The 27519-nt window shown below is 36.5% G+C and overlaps 2 protein-coding genes and 1 pseudogene across 3 annotated transcripts in view; 2 read left to right on the top strand and 1 right to left on the bottom strand.

Moving 5' to 3' along the window:
- Positions 1 to 7350, top strand: part of LOC127944387 (V-set and transmembrane domain-containing protein 2-like protein) — a 37113-nt gene extending 29763 nt beyond the window's left edge. The window contains exons 3-4 of the mRNA XM_052540276.1: positions 1600 to 1644; positions 5577 to 7350. Coding sequence (XP_052396236.1) covers positions 1600 to 1644; positions 5577 to 5879 — 348 coding nt within the window. The 3' untranslated portion in view covers positions 5880 to 7350. The remainder of the gene's footprint in view (positions 1 to 1599; positions 1645 to 5576) is intronic.
- A 2472-nt stretch (positions 7351 to 9822) lies between these two features.
- LOC127944339 (TELO2-interacting protein 1 homolog) lies at positions 9823 to 18317 on the bottom strand (annotated as a pseudogene).
- A 530-nt stretch (positions 18318 to 18847) lies between these two features.
- LOC127944597 (regulation of nuclear pre-mRNA domain-containing protein 1B) lies at positions 18848 to 24460 on the top strand. Of its 2 annotated transcripts, none has more exons than XM_052540639.1 (8): positions 18848 to 19103; positions 19670 to 19848; positions 20724 to 20853; positions 20941 to 21080; positions 21380 to 21498; positions 22295 to 22421; positions 22494 to 22669; positions 23606 to 24460. In XM_052540639.1, exons 2-8 carry the CDS (start codon positions 19698 to 19700, stop codon positions 23753 to 23755), a joined length of 993 nt encoding a protein of 330 aa, XP_052396599.1. In that variant the 5' UTR covers positions 18848 to 19103; positions 19670 to 19697; the 3' UTR covers positions 23756 to 24460. The 2 variants fall into 2 exon arrangements, with proteins under 2 accessions (XP_052396599.1, XP_052396598.1); XM_052540638.1 differs by having other exon boundaries at positions 21377 to 21498.
- Positions 24461 to 27519: the final 3059 nt, after the last annotated feature.

Below are 27519 nucleotides of genomic sequence, written 5' to 3'. Positions count from 1 at the left end.
GATGAAGGGATGAAAAAGAGGAACATAGAGAAACTCTTGCTCACCTTTGCGTCATGTTTTATTCATGAAGGGCTCTTGAGGATCCGCCGCGGCTAGTTAAGATGACATGACGCACAACCAACATCTCATTCCAGAACACTGGACTTAAGTGTGTGTGTGTGTGTGTGTGTGTGTTTGAATACCCTGCTGCTGTTTGTCTCAGTAACTGCATTAGACACATGAATATTCGCTATAGAAGGGCCAAAACTGAAGGGGTCATATGATGTGATTTCAAGTTTTCAAGTTTTCCTTTCTCTTCAGAGTGTTACAAGCTCTTGGTGCATAAAGAAGATCTGTAAAGTCGCAAAGATTAAAGTCTCAAATCCAAAGAGATATTCTTTATAAAAGTTAAGAGTCAACCACACGCCCCTAAAAGGGCACATAACACGTCGTCTTTTTTACATTGTTTGTATATAAATGTGTCTTAGCAGAGTGTGGACACAACCAACCTACAATGATAAAATCCATTCAAGTCCCCAAAAAACGAAACAGTCTCAATTAAGCCATTTTGATTTTCTTTATCATACTGCTTAGGCTCCGCCCACAACTGCTGACTGACTGTGCTGTATTAGCATTACTCCGCCCTCAGCCGTTTTCTCTGCCCTCCAGCAGTTGTAGCAAAAGCAATGTCTCGTAAGCAATGCAGGTATTTTGTAGTTTGCTGTAAAAGTGAACACGATTCATTTTCTCCCGTCATCACTGAGCCACTGAGGACGCAGTGTGATGTTGCAAACATTTCATGAACAACCTAAAAGGATCAGCTTGTGAAAAATATTTTAATATTTAATATTTCAGTTTATTAGATTAATTTATTTTGTTTATATATTCAATTCAGTTTTTGGTTGTTGCACTTTTAAAATATTTAATATTACAAACAAAATATATTATTATTAGAAGTAGGAGTAGTATTGATCAGGGGATCAGAGTTGAAGTAAAGTATATCATACAAATGTACAGTTAAATTATTCAAAAAAATAGAAAAATTATATTTAATATATAATTATTAATATATATTTAAATATATATTATATAAGTATTAATGCTATATATATATATATATATATATATATATATATATATATATATATATATATATATATATATATATATATATATATATATATATATATGCTGTTAGATGAACGGCTTATTGATATGCTATTATAATTTTTGAATATACATATTTAATTTAAAAAAAATTAATGTATATATTTTGTTTTCAGCTAAATGTGAATGTTTTAGTAATTTTTGTTTTGGCATTTCTACTTTTATATTTATTTAAATGTCTGAATAGATTATATTACATTTTTGATTAATATTTATTTTTATCTATATAATACTTTTTATTCATTTTAGTTATTTTAGTATTTCAAGTTCAACTAAACAAAAATGTTGCTTTGGCAACTTGCTTATTTGGCAATGTTTTTTATTTAATTTTTTTACACTTATTTCACTTTCTTTTATTTGAAATAACATTTTAATTTAAAGAATGAATGTTTTGTTTTTTAGTTAACTATAATCATGTTGATTATGAATGCATGATGTTTTTTTATATTGCAGGTGATGCCGCAGAATGAGAAGTCAAAGGACGCCACCAAAATCAGTGTGAGTGTGTGAAGTTTGTCATTTCCTCCCTGAACGTCTCTTTCCTGTTCGCTCAAGGCTGCTGTCTTCTGCTGCTCAGTGAGAGAATGTAAAAATACATGGTGTGAGTGTTTGTCAGGGTGAATAACTGGAGCATGCAAACACAACATCACACTGCTTGGGCTAAAGGTGATTTGTTAGCAACTTGCTCGGCTCTTGCTGGTTGAGCCGCTGCAGGCTGTGTGTGTGTGTGTGTGTGTGTGTGTGTGTGTGTGTGTGTGTGTGTGTGTGTGTGTGTGTGAGACGCAGGAATCTCCTCATAAACACAGAGTGAGATGAGCTGTGATCATGCCGCAGGTGATCGTCACTGTGCTGATGTTCAGACTAACAGCATGCTATCAGTGTCATGTTAATGCTGAGCAACACTCACTCTTTCATGAACACTTGTGTATTCTGTGTATTTCTATGTAACAGTTGTATAACACATGTTTTACTGTACCTTGCAGCTTAGAATAATTTGAGGAAAAAAATTGAAATGCGAGCTTTAATTTTAATACCTTGTAATTGAACTAAAAATATTAAACAAAATATTGTTGTAGTGTTTCACTGAAAAATACAAATTTAGTAATCAAGAAAATAATTTCTTAATTTTAATGAAAAAAATATATAGTATAAATTGTAAAATTACAGTTCTATTATTTATAGCTTAATTGTATCATTTTTCAATTGTCGACATTAAACCATCAAGCTTTTATCCGAACCATTATGTTAGTATCATGAGATGATATTATAATTTTTATTACTTATTTTAATTACTTTTTATTTTTAAATTTTCAGTTTTCATTTTAAGGTTTTAGTCATTTTAGATGTTTGTTTTTATCAATATCTAAATATATAGTTCATTATTATTTTTGTTTTCAGTTTCAGTTAAGTACATCAAATTAAAATATATGAAAATGAGAAATGTTCCTTAAATAGCTTTTTTTAATTATTCTGTTTATTTTATTTCAGGCGATGACATTGTTTTTTGTGGTTTAAGTTTTAGATAACTATATTAAACCCTGTTCTGAACCCATTAAATAAAAGGTTATAATTATTATAATTTTTTATGCATCTGTTAGTAACACAGTTATTGCTGTTTGGCATCTAAATAGCAGTTATAAGAGTCTCTAATCAGGGACGGATATGTAATTTTGCAGGCTCATTCCCTCAGTAGGATATTGAAGGTGAGTGTTACCTGTGTGTGTGTGTGTGTGTTTGTGTGGGTGGATAAATCAAAGCATCTCTCTTCTGCTACTTCATGAAATATTCACAAGGACATTTTCTTCCAGTGTGAATGCAGAGCTCTGGATCTGAGGTTACAGGTTTCACTGGAAGCGCTCCGTCCAGTCGCCGAGGCTCATGACGGCGTCGTTTAACACTTTCCTGCATTCAGCTGTGCTGTTATTTCTGTTTCTAGAGAAGCTGATAGCTAGATAGTTTGTTAACACACTCAACATATGTAGTGCTGTGGAAACGGCGCCAGCGAGTTAATGTTAGCGTGTTTGTGTGTGTGCATGCGGGTTTGTGAATGTATGTTTATTTATCCACCTGATCCACACTCAATCTGCTTCACTGGCAGACAGCTTTATTGAGCGTCTGGACCCGTGCGGGCTCAGAGTCCTCTGGGAACGCTGACCGCTTTAGAGAGAGATTGTCCTGTTGTCTTTGTGTTTCAGAGCTAGAGAGAGAGCTGTTGAGTGAATGTGTCTCTCATGTGTCTGCGGTTCCACAGCTTCATCTCATCACTTCTCACATGCAGACTGCAGCATCTCACTCTCTCACTGCTTTTTATTGCCTCCAACTGATGCATTTCACTCCCTCACTGCCTGCATTGCCTCACCTCAGCTGTTGCATTTCACTCACTAACTGCATTTTACTGCATTGCTCCACTAATGCATTTCACTCTCTTTCTGCATTGCATTGCCTCAACTGTTGTATTTCACTCGCTAAGTGCATTTTACTGCATTTCACTGAATCCTCTTTTGCACTTCACTACCTCACTGCATTGCCTCATTTGATGTATTTCACTCACTTGTTGCATTTTACTGCATTGCTCCACTAATGCATTTCACTCTCTTACTGCGTTGCATTGCATCAACTGTTGTATTTCACTCACTCAGTGCATTTTACTGCATTTCACTGAATCCACAGACTTGCTGCATTTTATTGCATCGCATTGCCTCCATTGATGCATTCCACTGTCTCACTGCATTTACTGCATTTCATTGCCTCAACTAATGCATTTCACTCCCACTGCATTTTTATTGATTCTACTGATGCATTTGGCTTTCTTATTGCCTTTCATTCCCTTTACTGTTGTTTGTTTTTTTTGCGTTCCACTTTCTCACTGCAGCTACTGATGCGACACACTGCCCCCTTTCATTCCACTTGTGTATTAAATTTGTGTAAAAAAATAAAAAACTGAATACAGTAAGAGTTCAAATTAATTACTTATCAATTACTTACTAAACTAATTAAATTGTTGCAAAATTTACTAATCAATTACTTGCGGTTTATAGTGCACAGACAAAACGCTCTGAAGTTCATGATGTCAACCGAGGTCTGAGAGCAACAGTATGAGCTCATATTAACCAATCATTGAGACAAACCTTTTAGTCTCAGTCATTCTTTTCATGCATTTTAGTTCCAATTTTTTAATTAATACGCTTTTCATACTAGGTTATCAATAAAAAATGGAATATTTCAATATAATTGTATTATTTACTTTATAATAACTTTATTTTTTGACCTTCGTATTTACATCTATTATCTATTTTATAAAGTATTTACATTTCTGCACGTTTTGGTTTTTTTTTTTTTTTTTTTTTTTTTGCATTTTATTGCATTTATTTGTTATCACATTTTTAATGCATTATGACAAATTTAGCATAAAACTATGTGGATGGAGTTACTGTCTCTGCTGCTTCCTTTCATTGTGTTTTGCATCTGCTGACCATCACTGTGTCCACTGTAGCATTTCACTGGCCTCGTCCCAAATACTGTCCTAAACCCCTTTGGGTCTGATGAACCCACACATAATGCCTCACAGAAGTCCAATACGAAGACAATTTAGGACAGAGCCACTGTCTCACATATTACATCCAGTGCAGCTGCTCATGATCCACACAGGAACCAATCTCAGCCTGCAGGACGTGAGAAATGAGAGCTATAGGAACAATCAAAAAGACTTATCCTGTGCTTGTTTTTTGATTGTTTCACATACAATATTGCTGGTTAAAAATGAATGCACTGTAAGTCGCTTTGGATAAAAGCGTCTGCTAAATGCATAAACTACATTTTTAATTTAATTAAATTTAAATTTAATATTGTAGCTGAGGCAAGGCACTACAGGTGAAGAGGGTGAAAATGAACTAATAGAACATATTTATTAGTCTAACCATAATAACCATATTTTCACCAGTTGATTAATCATGGTACATAAAGACAGTGGTTTTGCATAACAAGTTTTCTTAAATATTATGTTTAAATATGCAAATTATCCATTATGTAATTAAATCTGCACTAATTTGCATACATTTGAACACTAAATGAAGCCAGGTATGAAATTCAATAGTTAAAATCTATAAATGCAAAGGTAATAAAACAAACACTTAAATGCATATTTTAGATGTTTTCTTTTCAATATTCTGATGTTATTGAAGTAAAATCGCTCATAATTTCCAAAAATTAACCAGTGCATTAAAAAACTGTTTTTGCCTGTGTAGTGTCTTTCCTTAAAAGCTCTCAAAAGGTAGATTTTCTAAAACACGATGCATTTTTAGGCCTGCTAGCCATCTCGGCCTTATCCCAAATCAGTCGGAGTCTGTTTTAAATCAGCATTTTCAAGGCTGATTCATGATTTAATGCCCTGACTGATCATTTCCACACTTCTCCTGTCTGTTTCTCTGTAGGTGGTGAAGGTTGCTGGAAGCAACATCTCCCACAAGCTCCGTCTGTCCAGCGTGAAGCCTGCGGATGAGGGCACGTACGAATGCCGTGTCATCGACTTCAGCGACAGCAAGCTGCGGCATCATCACGTTCGGGCGTACCTGCAGGTGGAGCGGGCCGAGGGGAATGTGCCTCCTCCGGTCCATCAGGGGGCGACGTCACAAGAGGAGCTTCTGCAGTCTGACCACCACAAACCCGGCCGTGAGCTCAGGAAGAGGTCCGCTGATGATAGTACCACTGACTGCACTGAGAGCTGCGCGCTTTAGGTTCTTCTTATACTTAGTTATTATTACCCCACGCAAGCACCTGTACACCCACATCACCAAAATACCCAGAATTCCTCACGCCAACCCACACACTAGGGATAGCTCACCTGAAAATAAAAAATCTGTCATTGACTCACCTTCATGCTGTTCCAAACACATATGACTGACTTTCTTATGTAAAAAACAAAAGGAAACTCTTAAGCTTTTTGACTTATTATTATTATTATTATTTGTAATAATAATCTTTGTTAAAAAAAAAGTTTTGTTTTATTTCGGTTCTTTTCATATTAAACAAATTCAGTGCACAAAGACTGAAGTAGTTTAAGTCTTTGGTTTTTTTAATTGTGATGATTTAATTTGGCTCACATTTAATTAAAAATATTTTGCATTCTGCAAAATAAATAATTGTGTATTTTATGTAAAATAGTAAGTTTTTTTTTAAGTGTCCTTTTTGAAGCTTTTATTTATTTCCATTTTTATTTTGAGTCTTTATTTCCTTATTTGATTTGATTTAATATTTTATTTCTTGATATCTTTTTGTCGTTTTATTATTTAGCCTCTGTTTATTTCCAAAGAGCAACTTAAACATCCTGCTGAATAAATTATTTTGTATTTTATGGAAGAAACTGAATTTATTTAATTTATTTATTTATTTATTTAACCCTAACCCTAATTCCAAAGGATATAATAAATAATTAAATGAGAAAGAGAAGTCAAATGAGTGAAGTGAGTCAAATAGGTTTGAAGCAACATGACGGTTGATAAAGTACATAATAACAACATTTTAATTTTTGAGTGAACTATCCTTCTGACAAAAGATGTATATTTCTGTATAAATATGAAGGTAGATGTCTGTTCAGAACAGCGAGTGCATGTGACAAACCTTTCTAATATTTGCCAATGAGCAAGAAACCAAACTGGACCGTTGATTTAAACTCTTTGGTCATTCTTAGTTTGATCAGATTCATGGTTTTGATATGATGTATAGATGGCTAGAAGCGGCAGAACTAATGTGAATGTTTGAAATATTCTTCATCAGGTCTAATCGATGACATTTACATGCTGTAATATAACTATCATTGTTTACATGTCTAATGTTACAGGCACCAGAGGGTTTTATTCTGGACTGGCATCACCGATGGCAAAGTGTGATTTGATGGGTGCCAGCTTTTGCAAATATGTTTCATGAAGCTTTTGTGTCAATAGAAGGATGATGTGCACACAATACTATGACGTTTTGTGGTTTTTATGCAGCTTTAAAAAGAAAATCCTGAAGACATTTACAGTATGTTTAATGGTATAACAACAGCTTAGTTTCTGGTTTCTTGGATTTTTACGGTTTGATTCAATAGTTCTTTTTGTTTCTGGAAGTAATACATGTACAGATTGTGTAAATGAAGTAATATTACAAAAAAAAACTGGTTTCACCTTCAATGTATGCCTTTATCAAATAAAAAAAACATTGATCATATATCGTTGTCTATTATTAATACATGATTTGCTTGCTTTTTTTTTACACTGTGTGAAATAATATGCATTCAAATGTGAGAGACTGGGAACTCGAGCTCATCTGAAGAATTTCACTGTGTTCCAAAATTTTAATTAGTTAAAATCTTGTCTGCAGATTCATGTCTTTAAGTCACGTGATTAATAGACGATCGACATGTGACAGAGTGCGCTCTTATTTGAATTACAATACACAACTTTAAAATCACAGGTTTCCACCCTTGCATGAAAGCAGAGTAAACTGTATATTTTTCCATTTTAAATTAATTATTTTTTTATGTTGACTATTTATTTATTTATTTTTTAAAGGCGCCAATGCAGAGATTTTGAATGTTCAAAGTCAAGTGACGCCACTCTAACGGTTAAAGGGCGGAGCAGTTGGCAAGCTACAGTATCAGTCAGTGATTGCCTAACCTGCAAAAATGTGTGTTTTGTCCCGCTTTTATGTTTTATTTTCTGAAACGGGCACGTGTTTTTTGATTAGTGTTAATTAAGATGTGCCATAATGGGTATCGGTTAATAACAATGAAGTTCCAGAAGGAAGTAAAGTGGAATCAAAACAGCATCCGGGAGGCTTCAACAACTCTATAAATGGTAAGCTAAATGTTTATGGCCTTTTATTACTGCTGCAAGTTTTAAGTTGAAAACAGTTTTTAATAAAAACAGAGAGGAGAGATATAGTTTGAATCACCTTTTCCATATCTGATTTTTCCAGTTGATAGAAAATCAAATCCTTTCAACTTTAAAATGTGATGCCTGTTTAAAGATTGCTTCATCTGGAAAGCATCTGCTGTGAACAGACATCTGATAAACGTCTATAAGATGTCCGTTTTATGTACATTGTTAATAATAAACATCAACAAAGAAATTTTCTAAACATATAACAGCTACTAAACAGCGAGTGCTCATTCAATACCCCATAAATAAAAAAACTATTTCCCCACATATTGATAGCGGCTCCCTTAAGTGATTCTAAATGTAAAATAATTAGAATGTTTAAAGGCGGGATTGGACACAAAATTGGCGGGAACTGATAGAAATTCACCAGGAGCGGGATTAAGAAAACAGTCCTGCAAGATCTCTGTGGCCCATTAAATATTAGGTTCCTAGAATATAAAACAGCCTAATTAATAATAGAACTATTGCACTTATTTTTAAAATAAAATAAAATAATAAACACTGCGATAATCTATTATAAACTTTTTAAAAAATAAAAAGGATTTAAAATAAAATGTTATGGCATAGGCTACTTAAAAATAATATTGCTAATATAATTTTCATACTTAACAGCTGTCACTGACATATGCAAATGAGTGGTCTAAATTTACACGCTAATATGGTCGCGCATGCGCACCACTGTCCATCCTTGATTATAATATAAAAAGCTCTAAATGTCACGATAACTATAAAATTGTAGATAATTTGCTTAAATGACGGAAAACCCCCTCAACGTTCACTGTTTATTTATTTACCTTTAGATCTAACAAAAGAGCATCGCTACTTAGCCTCAAAATCACCTCAATCCTTCATTATTTCGTCACTTCAGTTTGCTTTGTCGTCTTTACCGGCGGTGAATCCCTTAAACAAAGCGCATGTCAAGAGGTTCGACTTCATAATGGTTCTTTCACACTTATCAGAAGCGGTCGAGGGGAAACTGAATTAACCCCGTATATGCTGCACGTTAGCCGGTCGCCCCGGACGGTGAATAATAGCGCCTCTGTCAGCAGGATAAATGGCAAAGTACAGTACAGATAACACAGCAGCAGGCTAACACAAAGCATATGAGGCAGCTTTAATGCGACTCTCACAGGAGGCACATTTATTAGACTGTCACAGAAGAAGAGGATCCCAAACGAGACTGAACAGAAGATCCGGACCAACAGCACACAACTAGACCAGAACCTACACCAGAAGTCTCTTGGAATTAAAGAATTGTATTTATAAATAAGTGTTCGTTAAAATCAGAATACAAATTATGTATATAAAAGTGAACATTTATATAATAATTATTTGATATTTTAAGTTTAAAGCGGAAGATGATGGATGGATGGATGGAAGTTTAAAGTAAATTTAATATATATATATTAGTGGTGGGCCGTTATCGGACGATAAAAAAAAAAATATCGCTGTTAATCTATTCTCAAAGTTGGGTTGGGAGCTGGGTCTATACTAAGCAAGCTATGATGATTTTCACCTTTTTCACCTTGATATTTTATATAACCGACTCGCTGAGGACAGCCTAAAAAGATGGTCAGGACAGTTGACAGGCCACTGCTGCGCATCGTCACGAAAGCTTATCTTTCTCACGTGTTTTTACGCCTTACCGCTTGTCGATTTAAACATTAAAGCATCTAAAAACAAAACACGGAAAAGTTGAACGGAGTAGCTGGTCACTCGTGCGCTGTGTTCGGTGCGGAGAGAGAGAGAGAGCCGCGTATCACGGACAGCGACACTGAAGATTTTGATATTAGCCACACATTTCATCCAAAGGAGAAAAAAAAATATTCTAAAAGGTCCAATATTATCATTATTTTTTATTTTTTATTTTAGAGAAGTAATAATAATTATAATAAATGTTATTTTGGCAGAATACATCATTGACATGGTAATTTTTTTTTTTTACTCATCTTAAACTATAACGATCTGCATCATATGAAAATGTCTTTTCCACAAGTTCTTCCAGTCAGACATGTAGATCATCGTCCTAAATCTAGCGTTCAGATGTATAAAGCGCTGTTATGTGGCATCCTCTTCCTGCAGAAATTTGAGGATGTTGTCTGTGAACTGGTTCCTGGGCTTGTCTGATCCGGTCAGCTTCACACGCAGCAGATGAGGGTGAGGGGGCTCGTACGGGACGGGACAGCTCAGCTCATTCAGACTGAACCAGACCAGATCAGAGTCCATCAGCCAGCGGAACACACTAAAGAGAACAACACATGATCAAACAAACAACTATTAGTGTAATTCACTCTATTACAGCAGGATATGAGACGGTCTGCTTACAGCAGCACACAAAGTGAACTACAGCATGGGCTGTTTCTAATAGAACTATGGTAATCTGCAAATGTATTCATTTTAATGATTATTTTCTTGTTCTATATTCTATTATATAATATTGATAACATATTACAGAACATCATTCATAGAATTAAATTATAATAAAACTGTATTCTATAAATGTTAAAATTATTATACAATATTGCAGTATTAATTGCATATTATGTAAAATTATTATATATTTTTTTCTCAATGCTTGTCAAATGGTCATATCTTTTCCTCTCCCTTTTTGATTGGTCTATTCTAAATATAACAAAATATTAGTAGATATATTGATTTACTGCACACCAAAAAATTACAGCTGACAGAGAATGAATCTACAATAATAATAATAATGATAATAAAGTTTTGATATTAGTCTCCAAATTACTGAAACTATAAATATAATGCAAAATTAATCACTTTTATAAGATAGAAACAATGCTGAGGAATTTAAAATACACTTTGATAAAGGAAAGAGTCTGTAAAAAAAAAAAAAAAAAAGAAATATTCCATATTCCGTTTTGAGATGGGTGGGGCTTTACCTGAGACACGCCTCCTGGAGTTTGATTGGCTGTCGCCAGCTGAGGTACTGAAGACAGGTGTCAATCACCCGATCCAGATCCGCCTCCACTGTAAATATTAAAACAGACACTGAATAGTGAAAAAGCAAAGTGAAGTGAAGTGTTCAAAAACTGTTTGAGACCCTGTACACTAGATTACAGACAAACCTTAATGCATTTCTCCAGTGATTTCACTGCTGTTGACTTAAAATTCACAGCAGAACTGCAAACAGTGAACGCCCGCGCCATAACGGCCACAGATGTTCTAATATATTCTAATAGTCTCCATGGCAGCATTATCCTAATTAATTAATTAAGCAGCCTGATGTAGAGCCTCATTAGTCTCGAAAGATGGAGGTGAATGCAGAGGGATGGAGAAAAATGAAGGATGGATGGAGAATAATAAAGAGGGAAAATGATGTGAATGAGAGAGGAGCACTAGAGCCAGCTGGGAAATAAACAGCATGACCTCTCATGTCTGTCCGTCTGTCTGTCTCTCATAACCATGGTAACTCTATCAGTATTCAGTATTATCCTCCTTCTCTCACAAACCGTTTTCTCCGGATGAATCTTCTCCACACGGCGGCTCAATCAAATGACATATCACTTCAGCATTTCACAAACCACTGGCTTCATATTTCTCATGGTTTGCTTTGTAAAACAGTTCCCAGATGTCACCGGAAACTATTTTATTTGCCAATAGTCAATATTATATGCATGCACTGAGCCTGAATGCAGCATGTGAGGTTTCACCTCATCTGGATTACATCAGAAAACCCACTGAAGGTTAGGAAAAACAGAAAACGACTTATGGGAAAGACTAAAAGAGCCCTGGGAGCTGCTCCAGAGGAATGAACAGAGCAGCACAGGATGGTGTGTGTTTGAGCAAAGCTCTGGGGTTTCCAGCTGGAGCTGTCTTCATCAGTGAGAGTGACTTCTGTCTGCTGCAGCTGTGGTGAAAGACTGAAGTGAGTCTACCATCTAGTGGTGACTGTGCTCACAACACAGAATCTGTTTTATGTTCCCCCAAGTAACTGTGCATTTACTTACAAAAGTGTAGTTTTCTCTCAAAAATACGGTAATATAGTTATTCCTTCAGTCTTGCACCATTTCCATCAAACAAAACAAGTTTGCTGAAAGCAAAAGCACTGAAATTTAATCCCATTCAGGGTTATTATAATTGGCTAAAACTGAAACCATAAATTATTTTCTTGTAAAAATTTTATTTCTATAAGCATTTAATTTATTTTATTTTATTTTAGCTGGTAGTAAAGAAATCTATTTTCTATTTTATTTTCTAATATAAATATCTATATATATATATATATATATATGTATATATATATATATATATATATATATATATATATATATATATATATATATATATATATATATATATATATATATATACAGTATTGTTCAAAATAATAGCAGTACAATGTGACTAACCAGAATAATCAAGGTTTTTCGTATATTTTTTTATTGCTACGTGGCAAACAAGTTACCAGTAGGTTCAGTAGATTCTCAGAAAACAAATGAGACCCAGCATTCATGATATGCACGCTCTTAAGGCTGTGCAATTGGGCAATTAGTTGAATTAGTTGAAAGGGGTGTGTTCAAAAAAATAGCAGTGTGGCATTCAATCACTGAGGTCATCAATTTTGTGAAGAAACAGGTGTGAATCAGGTGGCCCCTATTTAAGGATGAAGCCAACACTTGTTGAACATGCATTTGAAAGCTGAGGAAAATGGGTCGTTCAAGACATTGTTCAGAAGAACAGCGTACTTTGATTAAAAAGTTGATTAGAGAGGGGAAAACCTATAAAGAGGTGCAAAAAATGATAGGCTGTTCAGCTAAAATGATCTCCAATGCCTTAAAATGGAGAGCAAAACCAGAGAGATGTGGAAGAAAACGGAAGACAACCATCAAAATGGATAGAAGAATAACCAGAATGGCAAAGGCTCAGCCAATGATCACCTCCAGGATGATCAAAGACAGTCTGGAGTTACCTGTAAGTACTGTGACAGTTAGAAGACGTCTGTGTGAAGCTAATCTATTTTCAAGAATCCCCCGCAAAGTCCCTCTGTTAAAAAAAAGGCATGTGCAGAAGAGGTTACAATTTGCCAAAGAACACATCAACTGGCCTAAAGAGAAATGGAGGAACATTTTGTGGACTGATGAGAGTAAAATTGTTCTTTTGGGGTCCAAGGGCCACAGGCAGTTTGTGAGACGACCCCCAAACTCTGAATTCAAGCCACAGTACACAGTGAAGACAGTGAAGCATGGAGGTGCAAGCATCATGATATGGGCATGTTTCTCCTACTATGGTGTTGGGCCTATTTATCGCATACCAGGGATCATGGATCAGTTTGCATATGTTAAAATACTTGAAGAGGTCATGTTGCCCTATGCTGAAGAGGACATGCCTTGAAATGGTTGTTTCAACAAGACAATGACCCAAAACACACTAGTAAATGGGCAAAGTCTTGGTTCCAAACCAACAAAATTAATGTTATGGAGTGGCCAGCCCAATCTCCAGACCTTAATCCAATTGAGAACTTGTGGGGTGATATCAAAAATGCTGTTTCTGAAGCAAAACCAAGAAATTGTTAAAGAATCATGGAGTGGAATAACAGCTGAGAGGTGCCACAAGTTGGTTGACTCCATGCCACACAGATGTCAAGCAGTTTTAAAAAACTGTGGTCATACAACTAAATATTAGTTTAGTGATTCACAGGATTGCTAAATCCCAGAAAAAAAAAATGTTTGTACAAAATAGTTTTGAGTTTGTACAGTCAAAGGTAGACACTGCTATTTTTTTGAACACACCCCTTTCAACTAATTGCCCAATTGCACAGCCTTAAGAGCGTGCATATCATGAATGCTGGGTCTTGTTTGTTTTCTGACAATCTACTGAACCTACTGGTAACTTGTTTGCCACGTAGCAATAAAAAATATACTAAAAACCTTGATTATTCTGGTTAGTCACATTGTACTGCTATTATTTTGAACAATACTGTAGATAGATATATATATATATATATATATATATATATATAGATAGATAGATAGATAGATAGATAGATAGATAGATATATAGATAGATATTTATATTAGAAAAAAAAAAAATTATAAAAAAAAACTTTAATAAGGACTTTAGTATGTCCCCTCAGGTTAGCAAGCATTGGAAAAATACTATTAAAGTAAAATATCAAGTAGACTTTTGCAAGCAAAAATGGTTCAAACATTAATATCTTAAATTATTTTTGGCTGAATATTGTGTTTGCCTCAGACATTCATTCAGCACATTGTTCAAAGTAGATGCATTTTATGTTTAAAATGTATAATTTAGGCAGATTATACGACAAGAATATCAGTATTTAATTTTGCATTTCAAGCTATAAAAACAAAGTGTCCTATTCCTGTATTTACATGCTAACTCTGCACATCCATTAAAATAATCATTATATTTGTAATTCGACTTAATATATATATTTTTTTTTCACTTTACTTCACTTTTTCACTTATATTTTAATGTGTGAGGGACAAAGGAACAATTAGCTAAACCTTAGCTTTTAAGTTAAAGTTATGTTTTTGTTTAGCACATATATTACCTCATACAGAACCTCTTCAGACAGATCCATAAAGAGATACAGAGCAGCTTTGATCATTACTGGATCTTGAATTTTAACTAATATACAATATACACTATATCTTTGCTCACCAAGTCTGCATTTATTTGACCAAAAATTCAGTAAAACTTTTTTTTTTTTTTTTCAAAATACATTGAACAAAAAGCTCAAAACAGGATTTAATTGAAAGAGAAATTATTGATCATGGTTAATGCAATGATAGCAAACTAATAAATCCTTCAGAAGAATTTGTGCTTTGCCCAATTCAACTAACTCAAAAGAACAATTCATAATTCTGGCATCACTATAGCTAGCTAGCAAGCTTCACTACACTGAAAAGAAAAAAAACGTAGCCATTCATCTTGCTCACATAAAAACACACACGCACACAACTCCAAGATGTCCAACACCTAAAAATCCACAAACACGTTTGACTTCAGACGTGCTCTTCTCACAGGAAACAGGCCTGCAGCGATGCCGAAGCTATAATACATCAACAGAAGAGATTTTACAACCTTGAGTCGGATTCCCAGGTTGGGGTCAGAGAGCAGGTGGATGCATCTCTCCATCACGTCTTTTGCAATCTGGATATGAAGAGGAAGCTCCTGTTTCTCTGCAGGAACATCCATGTCCTCATCAGAAGCAGACATTGGTGGAAGAACATCTGTGCATAGTAGAATTTAAAAACCATGTAATTCCTGTGCATTTGACTGCATGCTCGTGATCATCAGCTGAATGCATCTTGCAAATCAGCTTCAAACCTTCACGGTGATAGTATTAAAGCCATAATAATGGATTGCATGGGGAATTTGGCTCTGTGTGGTGTTGGTTTAATGATCAGAAATCTGAGCCCTAAGTTGAAAGTCTCAGCAGGTGGAGTACTGAAGATAAGCCAAAAACGGCACTCATGCCATCATAACTCTGCTCTATTACTTCTGAACCCGTGTGTAAAGCACTTACCGCAGCTTGTTCCAGGGTAACCCACTACATCTATTACAGGTCTGCGACTATGATGAAACCTTCAGCAGAATTAATGTAACAGTTCCAACACTTTTTACTTTTATGCTGTGCCAACTCACTGGATCATTACTGTCATTTGCTGTGGAAGAATTAAATTACAAGCAGGAACTGTAATGCTCAAGTACAGCTGCATCTCAATAAATTAGAATGTTGTGGAAAAGTTCATTTATTTCAGTAATTCAACTCATATTGTGAAACTTGTGTATTAAATGAATTCAGTTCACACAGACTGAAAGTCTTTGGTTTTTTTTTAATTGTGATGATTTTGGGTCACATTTAACAAAAACCCACCAATTCACTCTCAACAAATCAGAATATGGTGACATGCCAATCAGCAAATCAACTCAAATCACCAGCAAAGGTGTCCTGAGCCTTCAAAATGGTCTCTCAGTTTGGTTCACTAGGCTACACAATCATGGGGAAGACGGCTGATCTGACAGTTGTCCAGAAGACAATCATTGACACCCTTCACAAGGGGAGTAAACCACAAACATTCATTGCCAAAGAAGCTGGCAGTTCACAGAGTGCTGTATCTAAGCATGTTAACAGAAAGTTGAGTGGAAGGAAAAAGATGCACAACCAACCGAGACTCAAGAGGATTGTCCAGCAAAATTGATTGAACTTCACAAGGAATGGACTGAGGCTGCGGTCAACTTATCAAGAGCCACCGCACACAGACATGTCGAGGAATTTGCTGAACCACAGACAACATCAGAGGTGTCTTACCTGGGATAAAGAGAAGAAGAACTGGACTGTGGCTCCGTGGTCCTCTTTTCAGATGAGAGCAAGTTTTGTATTTCATTTGGAAACCATGGTCCTAGAGTCTGGAGGAAGGCTGGAGAAGCTCATAGTCCAAGTTGCTTGAAGTCCAGTGTTAAGTTTCCACAGTCTGTGATGATTTGGGGTTCAATGTCATCTGCTGGTGTTGGTCCATTGTCGTTTTTGAAAACCAAAGTCACTGCACACATTTACCAAGAAATCTTGGAGCACTTCATGCTTCCTTCAGCTGACCAGCTTTTTGAAGATGCTGATTTCATTTTCCAGCAGGATTTGGCACCTGTCCACACTGGCAAAAGTACCAAAAGTTGGTTAAATGACCATGGTGTTGGTGTGCCTGACTGGCCAGCAAACTCACCAGACCTGAACCCCATAGAGAATGTATGGGCTAGTGTCAAGAGGAAAATGAGAAACAACAGAGTTCAAACTCAAAAAAATTAACCACTAATACGTAAGAGTAACATTGTTTGAAATAATAGTCAAGTAAACTAAGGAAAAGTAAGACGTACCAAGTGCTTTCATGAGTGAGTGTAGTACACTATAGAACTGTGGCGCTCTCTGGTCATAGCTGAGATCAAGTGCCATAAACATGTTCTGCACCACATCATCCACTAGGGGCGGCAGACTTCCATGCGACTGGTGTCATTCAGAGGCTGCACATGGCACTAAAAGCCGCTTGGCTGACAAGAAGCGACTCTCCGGCATCAGTGCTTTGGAGATGTGCTCAAGATGTACTGATGAAGTTAGTACCATGTCCAATTTGGGCCCCAGAATCTTGAGGTACCCAAGGAACATGTTAAGAACAAAGATCTTGTGTTGGTCGTAAGGATGACGCCAAGCTGTGAAGGTTTTTGGATAGAATGTCAGTAAAGTCCTGCCTGCCATTGGTTTGACCGTTTTGTGCAACCTCGTCCAGTGCTTCATTGCACCTGTGCTTAACATCAGGCTCCTCATCATTGATGGCACCAACCAATGCTTCCAGTAGAGGACCGACACATTCACCTACAGACTGTCTGCACTGGGAAAGCAGGAAATGGGATATATCCACCAATTCAAGCATGACTCTCCAGTACGGGTGGGAAGAAGTGCAAGAAATTATCTTCTGTAAGACCAAAGCAAGGGGCTGGGATGTGGCTTTCTGCCAGGATTAAGTCCTCTTTTTAACAAGCTCATCAACCCTCCCCAGATCTCCAGCTGCCACAATGTTTTCTGTTTTCTGAAGCTGCTCATCAGCCATTACCAGACCAACGACCTTGTACCGAACCCTCATGGCCTTCACTGTAACCGCATGGCCTTGTCTTATGTCTCGACTGATCACTGACTAATGCCAGGTAAAAATGTGACCGAGGTACGTCCAAGCAGATACCTCTCATCTTCTCTTGGCTCAATGTGTTTCTCTTTGCAGTTACACTGTTGAAACAAAGAAAGGAGACATTTCAGGGAAGCTGTTTGAACTCCTCTGGCTTTTTCATGCTCTGCTAGTGCCAGGAGCAGTGACACAGCAGCTCCAAGTCCAGGCAACATGCTTGGCTCATAGAGTTTAATAACGATGTCACCGTAGGCAGAGTGCAATAGCACATCCAGGGATCTGGGCACGGCCAGCTTTAGTTCATCAGAGGTCATGGCGGATTTTCCTGGGTCTTTTGGGGAACAAAGACAAAGGCAGAGCTCTGAGAAAGAAGTCCAACTTTGCAAGCAAGTGTTCTCCAATACAGATGTCATTACTTCCAACACTGCCTGGACGAGTCCCTCCTGTTTGGAGCCAAGGGTTTTGAGGACAAATCTGTGGGGTGATGATCGCTAAGGGCTTCTACGTTGGCAGCCGTAGATTCTTTGGTCAGGAGGACACAGGATGGGTGGAGATATGCAAATGCAATCTTTGTGTTTTGATGTTCAGACATTATCAATGTATCTGTGAAGGCAGATTGTTTCATTATTATTCAGTGGGGTTTAACAATGTTACCTTCTGAAATATGATTTTCAGAAAATTATGATGCCCAGTCAGCAAATGTAAACCCTTAAAATGACAAAAAACTACTTTTTAGTAAATTCTTCTATGATCAGGTTTCATTTTAAGAGAGAAAGAGTATATTGAATATTTACTGACATCCCTTCCCCTTAAAAAATTCCCATAATACTTACTTTAAGAGGTTCAATCTAGCTAACTCATGTCTGCAGCAGCACATAAGCACTTTCAAGTTCATAATCATGACATTAAACTCCTGCTTCATTTCAATAAATACAACATTTTGAAATTCAGTCCATTTGGAGATCCTCTATGCCATCTACCAAACAAAAGCTGGCTTTCTTAGAAAAAAGAACACACGTCACTTAAAAATGACTGCTATTATTATTCAAAACGACACATGTCATGTTGTAAAAATTACAGTATAGTTGCAAAAGCCCAGCATACGGTCGCGTCTCTATGACGTCGGCGTCGGGCATGACGTCACGCACGCGACCCTCGTTTGTTTATCAACCAACTTGCAACGAAATATCATCGCGTTCAAACACTAGGCGAAAGTTTTGATGAAAATACTGGAGGATTGTATCTCATTAATTGGATTTATTCATATCTCGATTTAAACCACTCTTTTGATCCGCGGGAGTTCGTATTTCAGGGGTTTCCGCGTGCGTTTTGCCATATTGAAGTTAAATCCAGATTAGGCGACAAAAGCTGCTGACAGGTGGGAGTTATTTACTTTTACCTTTTAGTTGTTGCTTGATTTGTTTCTTTAAACTGCATAATTAGCTCTTAATGTCTTGAAAATGTTCACTGCATGTCCCGGAAATTATGCATTAGAACTAATCACCTCAACTAATCGATAACGACCAAACTCTTCAATTATATCTTATTTATGAATCAGACACATATGCAATCAAACTACTTTGTTCTTCATATGTATATTTTATTTATACGTACCTTTTTTTTTTACTATAAATTGCTTTTTAAAAGTACAAATATTCCATATGTTTCATATATAATGTGTATCTGTGTGGTTAGATTATATAATTGATTATTATAGCATTGTTTTAATATTGAGCTTCCAGATAAACACATACACACACACACACACATATATGACATCATGAGAGAATATGTATGTTTTAATTTTAGCACAATTTTTTTTCTCTCTTTTTTTTTCTTCAGTAGTCCAATTTAAATGCCCCGCAGTTTGCAAAAATATCTAATAACTTTTAAGTTTCTTAAAGAAAAGTGCAAGTCTGTTTTTAATCTGTTGTGTCTTGTTAGAGTTGTTTGGAGAGAGAGAGCGGTCAGCATGTCGTCTTTCTCCGAGTCTGCGCTGGAGAAGAAGCTGTCTGAACTGAGTAACTCGCAGCAGAGCGTTCAGACTCTGTCTCTGTGGATCATCCATCACCGCAAGCATGCATCCTTCATCGTGCGCGTGTGGCACAGAGAGCTGAAGAAAGGTGAGAGAGTTTGGATCAGCTTTGGGTTTAGAAGCAAGGAATAATGAAAATTTGTCAAAAATGTGCTCACTCTCAGGTCACCCGAGATGTAGATGAGTTTGTTTCTTCATCAGATTTGGAGAAATGTAGCATTGCATCATTGTTTCATCAATGGTGTCTCTGCAGTGAATGGGTGCCGTCAGAATGAGACCATAATCAACAGCACTCCAGTCCATCAGTTAATGTCTTGTGAAGCCAGAAGCTCCATGCTTGTAAGAAATAAATCCATCATTAAGATGTTTTTATCTTCAAACTGTTGCTTCCTGCTAAATGCAGTCCATAATCCAAAACAACAGTTCCTCCAGTGAAGATTTAATCTCATCTGAATCAGGAGAGAAATATGCAGACCAGGCAAAAAACATCTGTGAACAAATATGAAGCTGGATTTGATGTGAGAGACAACAGGACTTTTTAACTTATTATGGATGTTAACTGATGGACTGCAGTAGTGTGGATTTATAGTGTTGTTTTTATCAACAGTTTAGACTATTATTCTGACGGCACCCATTCACTGCTAAGCATCCAATGGTGAGACACTGATGCAATGCATCATTTCTCCAAATATGATGAAGAAACAAACTCAAATACATTTTGGATGACTTGAAGTTGAGTCAATTTTCATTTTGAGCTGAATTATTCCTTTAAAGGGAACAAGCGTATTTGGTGGGCCATTTGAGAAACAAAAGACCACACTTTTCTAGTCTAAGTTAAGTTTGCACAAGGCATCCTGGTTGAAGGTTAACCTTCAGACTAAAAATATCAAACATTAAAACTGGAACGCACACAAAAAAGATTTGTTTTAGAGTTAGTAATAATTAAATGTGTTTGTTGTTCAGCGAAACGCAGCAGGAAGTTGACGTTCCTGTATCTGGCTAATGACGTGATTCAGAACAGTAAGAAAAAGGGTCCCGAGTTCACCAAAGACTTTGAGTCTGTCCTGGTTGATGCCTGCTCACACGTGGCCAGGTACACACACCTTCATATACATGTGTCATGTGTTCAGTAGTATGAATTTGTCCCGTCTCACATATATTCTGTGTCTTTCTCTGTCAGAGATGGAGATGACGGTTCTAAGAAGCAGATGGAGAGGTTGCTGAACATCTGGCAGGAGAGAAACCTCTACCGTGCAGACTTCATCCAGCAGCTCAAACTAGCCATCGAGGACTCAGACAGTCCCAAACACAAGCCCACAGGTCAGCGCAATACATGCATATTGCGTACAAGCTCTTAAAACATCCCAGGATGCATCTGAAGAAGTTGCTAGATGAATGTCCAGAGTGGTCAGAGTTGCAGGCTAGAAAAAGTGATCTTTCATTTGTGTTTTCATGATGACTATAGCTTGCGAATCTTGTTTTAATTCAACGTTTTGGCCATGCAATCTTCATCAAGCATCAGTTTGTTAACTGTCGAGTCTTGGCTTGTAGAATGCATGCATGCATGCAAGTGAATCATCTCTTTTTGAAAGTAAAAGTTGCATGCTGTTTTGTAGTAGATGACAGAAAAAATTTGAAAAGAAGCTACCAGAAGGTGCAGGAGGAAGAGGAGGAGGAAGATGATGATTACAGAGGTCACTATTCTCCCCAGGAGACGGACGCAGCTGCTCCTCAACTGGTACCAATGACATTTGCTTGAATTAAATCTGATTATGGATTCTTGCTACTGATTGTTATTATAACATTTCAATATCAGCATTCTAGATTTATCATTTCTATGTCTGTATGTTCTATATTTTTTTATACTTTTTTTTTTTTTACTTCATTTTTCCTTTTTAAATGCTCCTGCAATATAAAAAATAAATTAAAATGACTATTTAAATAATAAATAAAAAAACAAAATTCCATGGATAATATAACATGTTTATAATAACAGAATTGAATAAAAATGTTTAAAACATTATCGTAGACACTGCTAAAGCTGCTTTACTTTTAATTTTTCATCTGAAAAAATTATTATATTTTACATAACGTTTGAGTCTTCATTTCTTTCAGTCAATTTTTCACTTTGCAGGACCATTCAAAATAATTTTAAGAAGTCAAACATTTTTAAAAAATGGTACTAAAATAACAAATATATACTAAAATAATATATATATTAATTGTAAATCTAAGAGCTTATCTTTGAATAGAAATGCAACAATCATGGGTAAGAATCACATTTCTTTTAATAAATGGCATTTAAATGATTCCCCAAACTAAGGGACTCATGTACAAAAATATATATATATTTACAATAATAAATGTATACAATTATGATGTATGTAATATAATGTGTATATGTAAAAAGCTTGGGTACTTGATTCAACATCCCATTGCAAAATATTGCTAAAACTGTTTGATGTTTCAAAGTAACTGCTGATATGTTAGTTATATATATGAATATACATGTATGTGACTGTTGTGATCCTCAGACGGAGGATCTGGTGAAAGCGCTGCAGGATCTGGAGAACGCTGCGTCTGGTGACGCTGCTGTGAGACAGAAGATCGCATCACTTCCTCAGGAAGTGCAGGATGTCTCTCTTCTGGAGAAGATCACAGGTGAGTCTCGCTGGAGAAACGTACCCCTGTCTAACAGGAAGTGTGTTTCTGATAAACCTCTATTCTCTGCAGATAAACAGGCGGCAGACAAGCTGTCGAAGACGGTGGACGAGGCCTGTCTGCTGCTGGCCGAGTATAACGGACGCCTGGCCGCTGAGTTAGAGGACCGGAGACAGCTGGCACGCATGCTGACCGAATACATCCAGAGCCAGAGAGATGCGCTCAACGAGAGAGAGAAGAAGCTGGAGGTACGTTAAGAGACAAGTTTACATCCTGCCGTCATCATCTACTGCTCGTGTCTTTCCAAACTCTCTTTGAATTTCTGCAGAATACCAGAGCTGATGTGTTCAATATAATTAAAGTGGATCTGATTTTTACCTTCAAGCATCAAAAAGTAGTCCATATGACTTACGCACTGTATTCAAGTTTTTAGAAATCATTTGATAGCTTTGTGTGCCAAAAGAGACCAACATTAAATCAGTATTCCTTGATTAATCATAATTGTGCTTCAACTCAAGTTGGGTTCATTAAAGTTAAGTTCCTCACATAAAGCTGTCTTGGTTTCACAAGACTTTGAATATATCTCCAAGACAACCTTTGGGACACTTTTCATACTTTTATGGTAATTTGTATTCAATTTGGAGCTTGAAAACAAGCTACTGTAAAAAGTTTCCTTTTGTTTTTAATGAAAGAAGGCAAATCAAACACATTTGGAAAGACAAAAAAAATTGAGTTTAATGCATTACTTAAATACATTTAAGGGTCTGAAATACATAAGATGTTTTAATGTTTTTGAAACAAATCTCTTCTGCTCACCAAGGCTGAATTTATTGATCAGAAATTCAAATAGTCATATTAAGAAGTATTATTACAAATTTAATAGATATTAAAATATAATTAATTCAGCATCATTCCTCCAGTCTTCAGTGTCACATGAGCTTCAGAAATCAAATATTCTAATTTACTGCTCAATAAAAAAAAAAAAAATTTATTAACAGTTTTCAGGATTCTTTAATGACTATGAAGTTCAAAAGAACGGAATTTTAAAAAATGGATTTTTTTTTGTAACATTCTAAATGTCTTTATCGTCACTGTTGATTGATTGAATGTATCTTTGCTGAACAAAGAAAAGAGCAGCTGTCTGATGGATTTGTTCATTGATTGATTATCTGCTGTTCTTGCAGGAGTACAAGCAGAAACTGGCTCGTGTCACACAAGTGAGGAAGGAGCTCAAGTCTCACATCCAGAGTCTTCCAGATCTGTCTCTTCTCCCGAACGTCACCGGCGGTCTCGCTCCTCTCCCGTCTGCTGGAGATCTGTTCTCCACTGAATGAACATCTCTCTGAGACTCACAGTCCTGTGCGATCAGACACTGGGTTCCTCTTCCCTGACCGTAACATCAGTAATGGAGCGAGAGATGAAGATCTGCTGTCACACACGTTTGCTTTTCATTAGTTCTCCTGTCAGCTCAACCTCACGGAGATCAACCCGCCAGTCGATCCATCATTAAACCGGACTCAGAGTGTGGAGATTTTTGTCTTGATGTGACTTTGCTGTGGAAAGCAACTCCCTTTGCTTTGTCTTATACCTGTAGGTTTTTAGTTTTACCGCTCAAGAGTTTAATTTCACTTCATTTTGGTTTTTGGAAGAAACTAGACATGAGGATTCAGTTTTAAACACTTCACTGCTAATGACTTGAGTTCATGATATCAAGAGATATTAATTAGAAACTCGCGCTCATTATATATTTTGGTTACAAACCTGACCTGGTTTTCGTCAAATAATTATTTTGATGATACATGCAACAGATTTGCTGATATTTGTGAGAGGAATACAGTGTGATCAATGGTTTTCTCTTCTGTGGTCACTGTATGTTAAGCGTCTCTCATTAAATACGACTGAACACATTGAGCAACAAAATGATTTTTGATATTAATGGATCCTTGGAATTTGATTTGAATGGATTGCTGTATTATATGTGAAGCGTGGAAATATTAAGTGGCCAAACTCTATTCAATACATTTCTTATGTTAAATTCATAGATGTGTGAACTGTGTTTTTGCTGTTGCTGATCACCATCAAGACAAAAAAAAAAAAAATAGAGAAAACTGAGGTAAAGCATGTTCTAGGCTCACATATCCTTGAGTGATACAGTTATGGAAATCACATTTTTAAAGGACACTATACAGTGATGGTGATACACTTCCTGTTCATGGAAGATGAATTATCTTCATCTATTTTTTCAACTCGGATGAAATAAGAAACTATCTTATCTATTCCCATTTTGTCTACGTTAATGCCCCTATTTTAAACCAACTTCTCTAGATATCCTAGTGTTTACTTCATTTTCTGAGCTCAGATGTGTTCCAGGGTCGTAACGTTAAGGCCGCAGTGAGCTGTTTATCACAACACGGATCGATTCATCTTTTGAAACGTAAAGAATAAACTCATTTGCTTGGTAATATTTAGTTTGTAAATTCTTTATTGAATGAACTAGACAGTCAATGGATGGAGGAATCCCGAGTTGTATACTGTAATCTTGTGTACTGGAACATGTTAGTTTTCAGTATACAGCCATTAAAAAAGAAGCAGGAAACGGACAGTTATCGTGAAAGTAGACACCGCGCTAAAAACCGAACAGAGACTGGAAAAGGCCGGATCAAACCGGTCACGGTACAGTGCACACGGGTCCGAGTTTCTTGCCCGTCCTCCGTCGCTTCTGGGACCTGCGCAATATTTTTCCTTGATAATAACACGTCGCTAGATTGAATTGTTGTATAAAGACAATAAATCTTATATTGTAAATCAAAACAATACTGAATACAATACATGACTCAAAGAAAACACAATTTCAGATAAATCTTTTACCGCAGCCTAGCTTGTTCACCTGGCCAAAGGGAAGTGACGTCAGTGCTTTCACGTCACATTGAAAGTTTTTACCGGGGATCGCACCTGATTGGGCAAGTTTTGGGTAACTGTGGGCAGGTCTAGTTCATTTAACAGTGTGTCACGCTTCTTTTGTACAGTAATCCGGCACCGGTCATACAACATCGAAGATGTGCCTCTTTCTGCTAACGTTAGTTATTTTCTCTCTCATCGGCGAAAGTGAGTATTTAGTATACAGTTCAGGATCTAAGTGTAATTCTGTTCCGTATTTATTAAAAGTGTAAATACATCTGACAGGTGCAGGTGAGATGTCGCCAGCGCCGACACCAGAGTTTCGCCAATGCTTTCCCCAGTGGGTTAACGCCAGTCAAGTTAAAGTCATCTGTAACAACACCGTGATCCTGATCAGAGCTGTCGAAACATGAATAATTCCGGAGTCTCGCTGGAAAAGGACAGAGAAGGAGTGTGCCTAACCATCACCAACTGCTCCTATAATTCACGGTCCTGCCAAGCGCTGAGTTACATCGATGGTGAAGAATATATAGGGAATTTTACTGTGAATGTGTCGTGCAACCGTGAGTAATATAAAGATTCTTCAATGTCTTTTTGATTCTTCAGTGCATTTCACTGATTTTTTGTTAATAACTTATCAAGGTGGCAGCTGAAAACGACCAAATGTTGTTTATTTATGTTGTGAACAAACGGAGAGCATTGATGTTTTTCTAGTTAGTCTTGTCTTCGTGTTTCTCAGTTCTGTTATCATGTTGATGTGTGATTCCTTAGTGCAGTTAAAATCATGGAGTTTCACTGGTATATAACTTGTCACCGTGGTAACTTCCTGTAGCACATCTCAGTAACGTTACTCATAATGGGTGTGTTCTCGTGCCCATCTGAGTTTGGTCTTCCAAGGAAGCTTAGCTAGACCGGTCTCCCCGAGAAAACAAGTCTGTTCTTTGGGTTCTTGCACACCAAGCGCCTCCGATCACTCGAGTCACGTGACCTTGCCGATTTTAATTACTATAATTATAACTATAATTACTTTAATTTTAAATACTTTGCATTTTAAAATCAACTTTTAAATGTCTTTTCAGAAGTCCCTATAAAATGACAATTTTAATTTGGTGGTCTAATTAAGTCATAAAAAGCAGTTGCAAATGTTGTACAAAATAAATATAACCACTTCTCCTCTTTGCACCAATATAATGAATGATGCATTTATATGGCGCTTTTATTGTGTTTTGTACACCCAAAGTGCTTTCCAGTCGTGTGCGGTGGGGGGTGGGGGTGGTCTCTCTTCAACCACCACCAGTGTGAGATAGAGGAGATAGAGACGGTGCCAATCAAGTGGATTGGGATTATTAATAGGCCATTTGAGAATTTATCATTAGCCCCAAAGACAGCACAGTTAGAAAGCCTTAATGGAGCTGTTTAAAGTGTGATAACAAACCAATAAATGCAGACGCGATTCAATACGTGTGTCCTTCTATGTGAAATAATCATATATACCAGTTTATGCTGTTTGATTGTGGCCTCAAAGGTTGTAGTTGTAACTACTAGCTGTAGCCCTGGCTCTGATCTGTTTAGATCTTGCGTACACAGTTGAAATGTGGCAAATAAATTCTGAATTCTGACTGGCACATAACGAACAGGCAAAGACAGGGCCAATGTGCTGCAGCCCACTCAAGCCCAATACCAATGGTAAGTCCAGCCATGGGTAGGGGTGTCTCGATTCTCTTTTGGATGGAGGGGAAGGGGTAAGGGGAAGATAGCCCTTCAAACTTCAATTTTTATTTTTATTTTTTTTTTTATTTTTTTTTTATTTTTTTTTTTTTGGGACCACACTTCAAACGAACGGGTATGAATTATCTCAGCACAAACCAGCTCAGCGGCAACATGGCTGCCAGAGCAAACAAAAAGACACATTCATGTAAGCATTAATAAAGATTTTAAAGCAAAGTAGTAATTTGTTTTGTTACATTTAATCTTGTGTTCATATTTACAGTCATGTTATTCAAATAAATGTTTGCAAAAAGTCGCTTAAAAACACATGCATTCACCAGTGGTGGACGAAGTACACGAGTATACCTTTTGTCAATTTTAGTCAAGTGAAAGTACAAAAGTACTAGATTTATATACTTAAGTAAAAAAGAACCGAAAGATAGATTTAGCAATTTTATATAGGCTACTTAATTTAATTTTATATTAGCACATA

Source organism: Carassius gibelio, chromosome A23 (genome assembly GCF_023724105.1).
Source record: "Carassius gibelio isolate Cgi1373 ecotype wild population from Czech Republic chromosome A23, carGib1.2-hapl.c, whole genome shotgun sequence".
Classification (NCBI taxonomy): domain Eukaryota; kingdom Metazoa; phylum Chordata; class Actinopteri; order Cypriniformes; family Cyprinidae; genus Carassius; species Carassius gibelio.
This window is presented reverse-complemented; position numbering and strand designations above follow the sequence as displayed.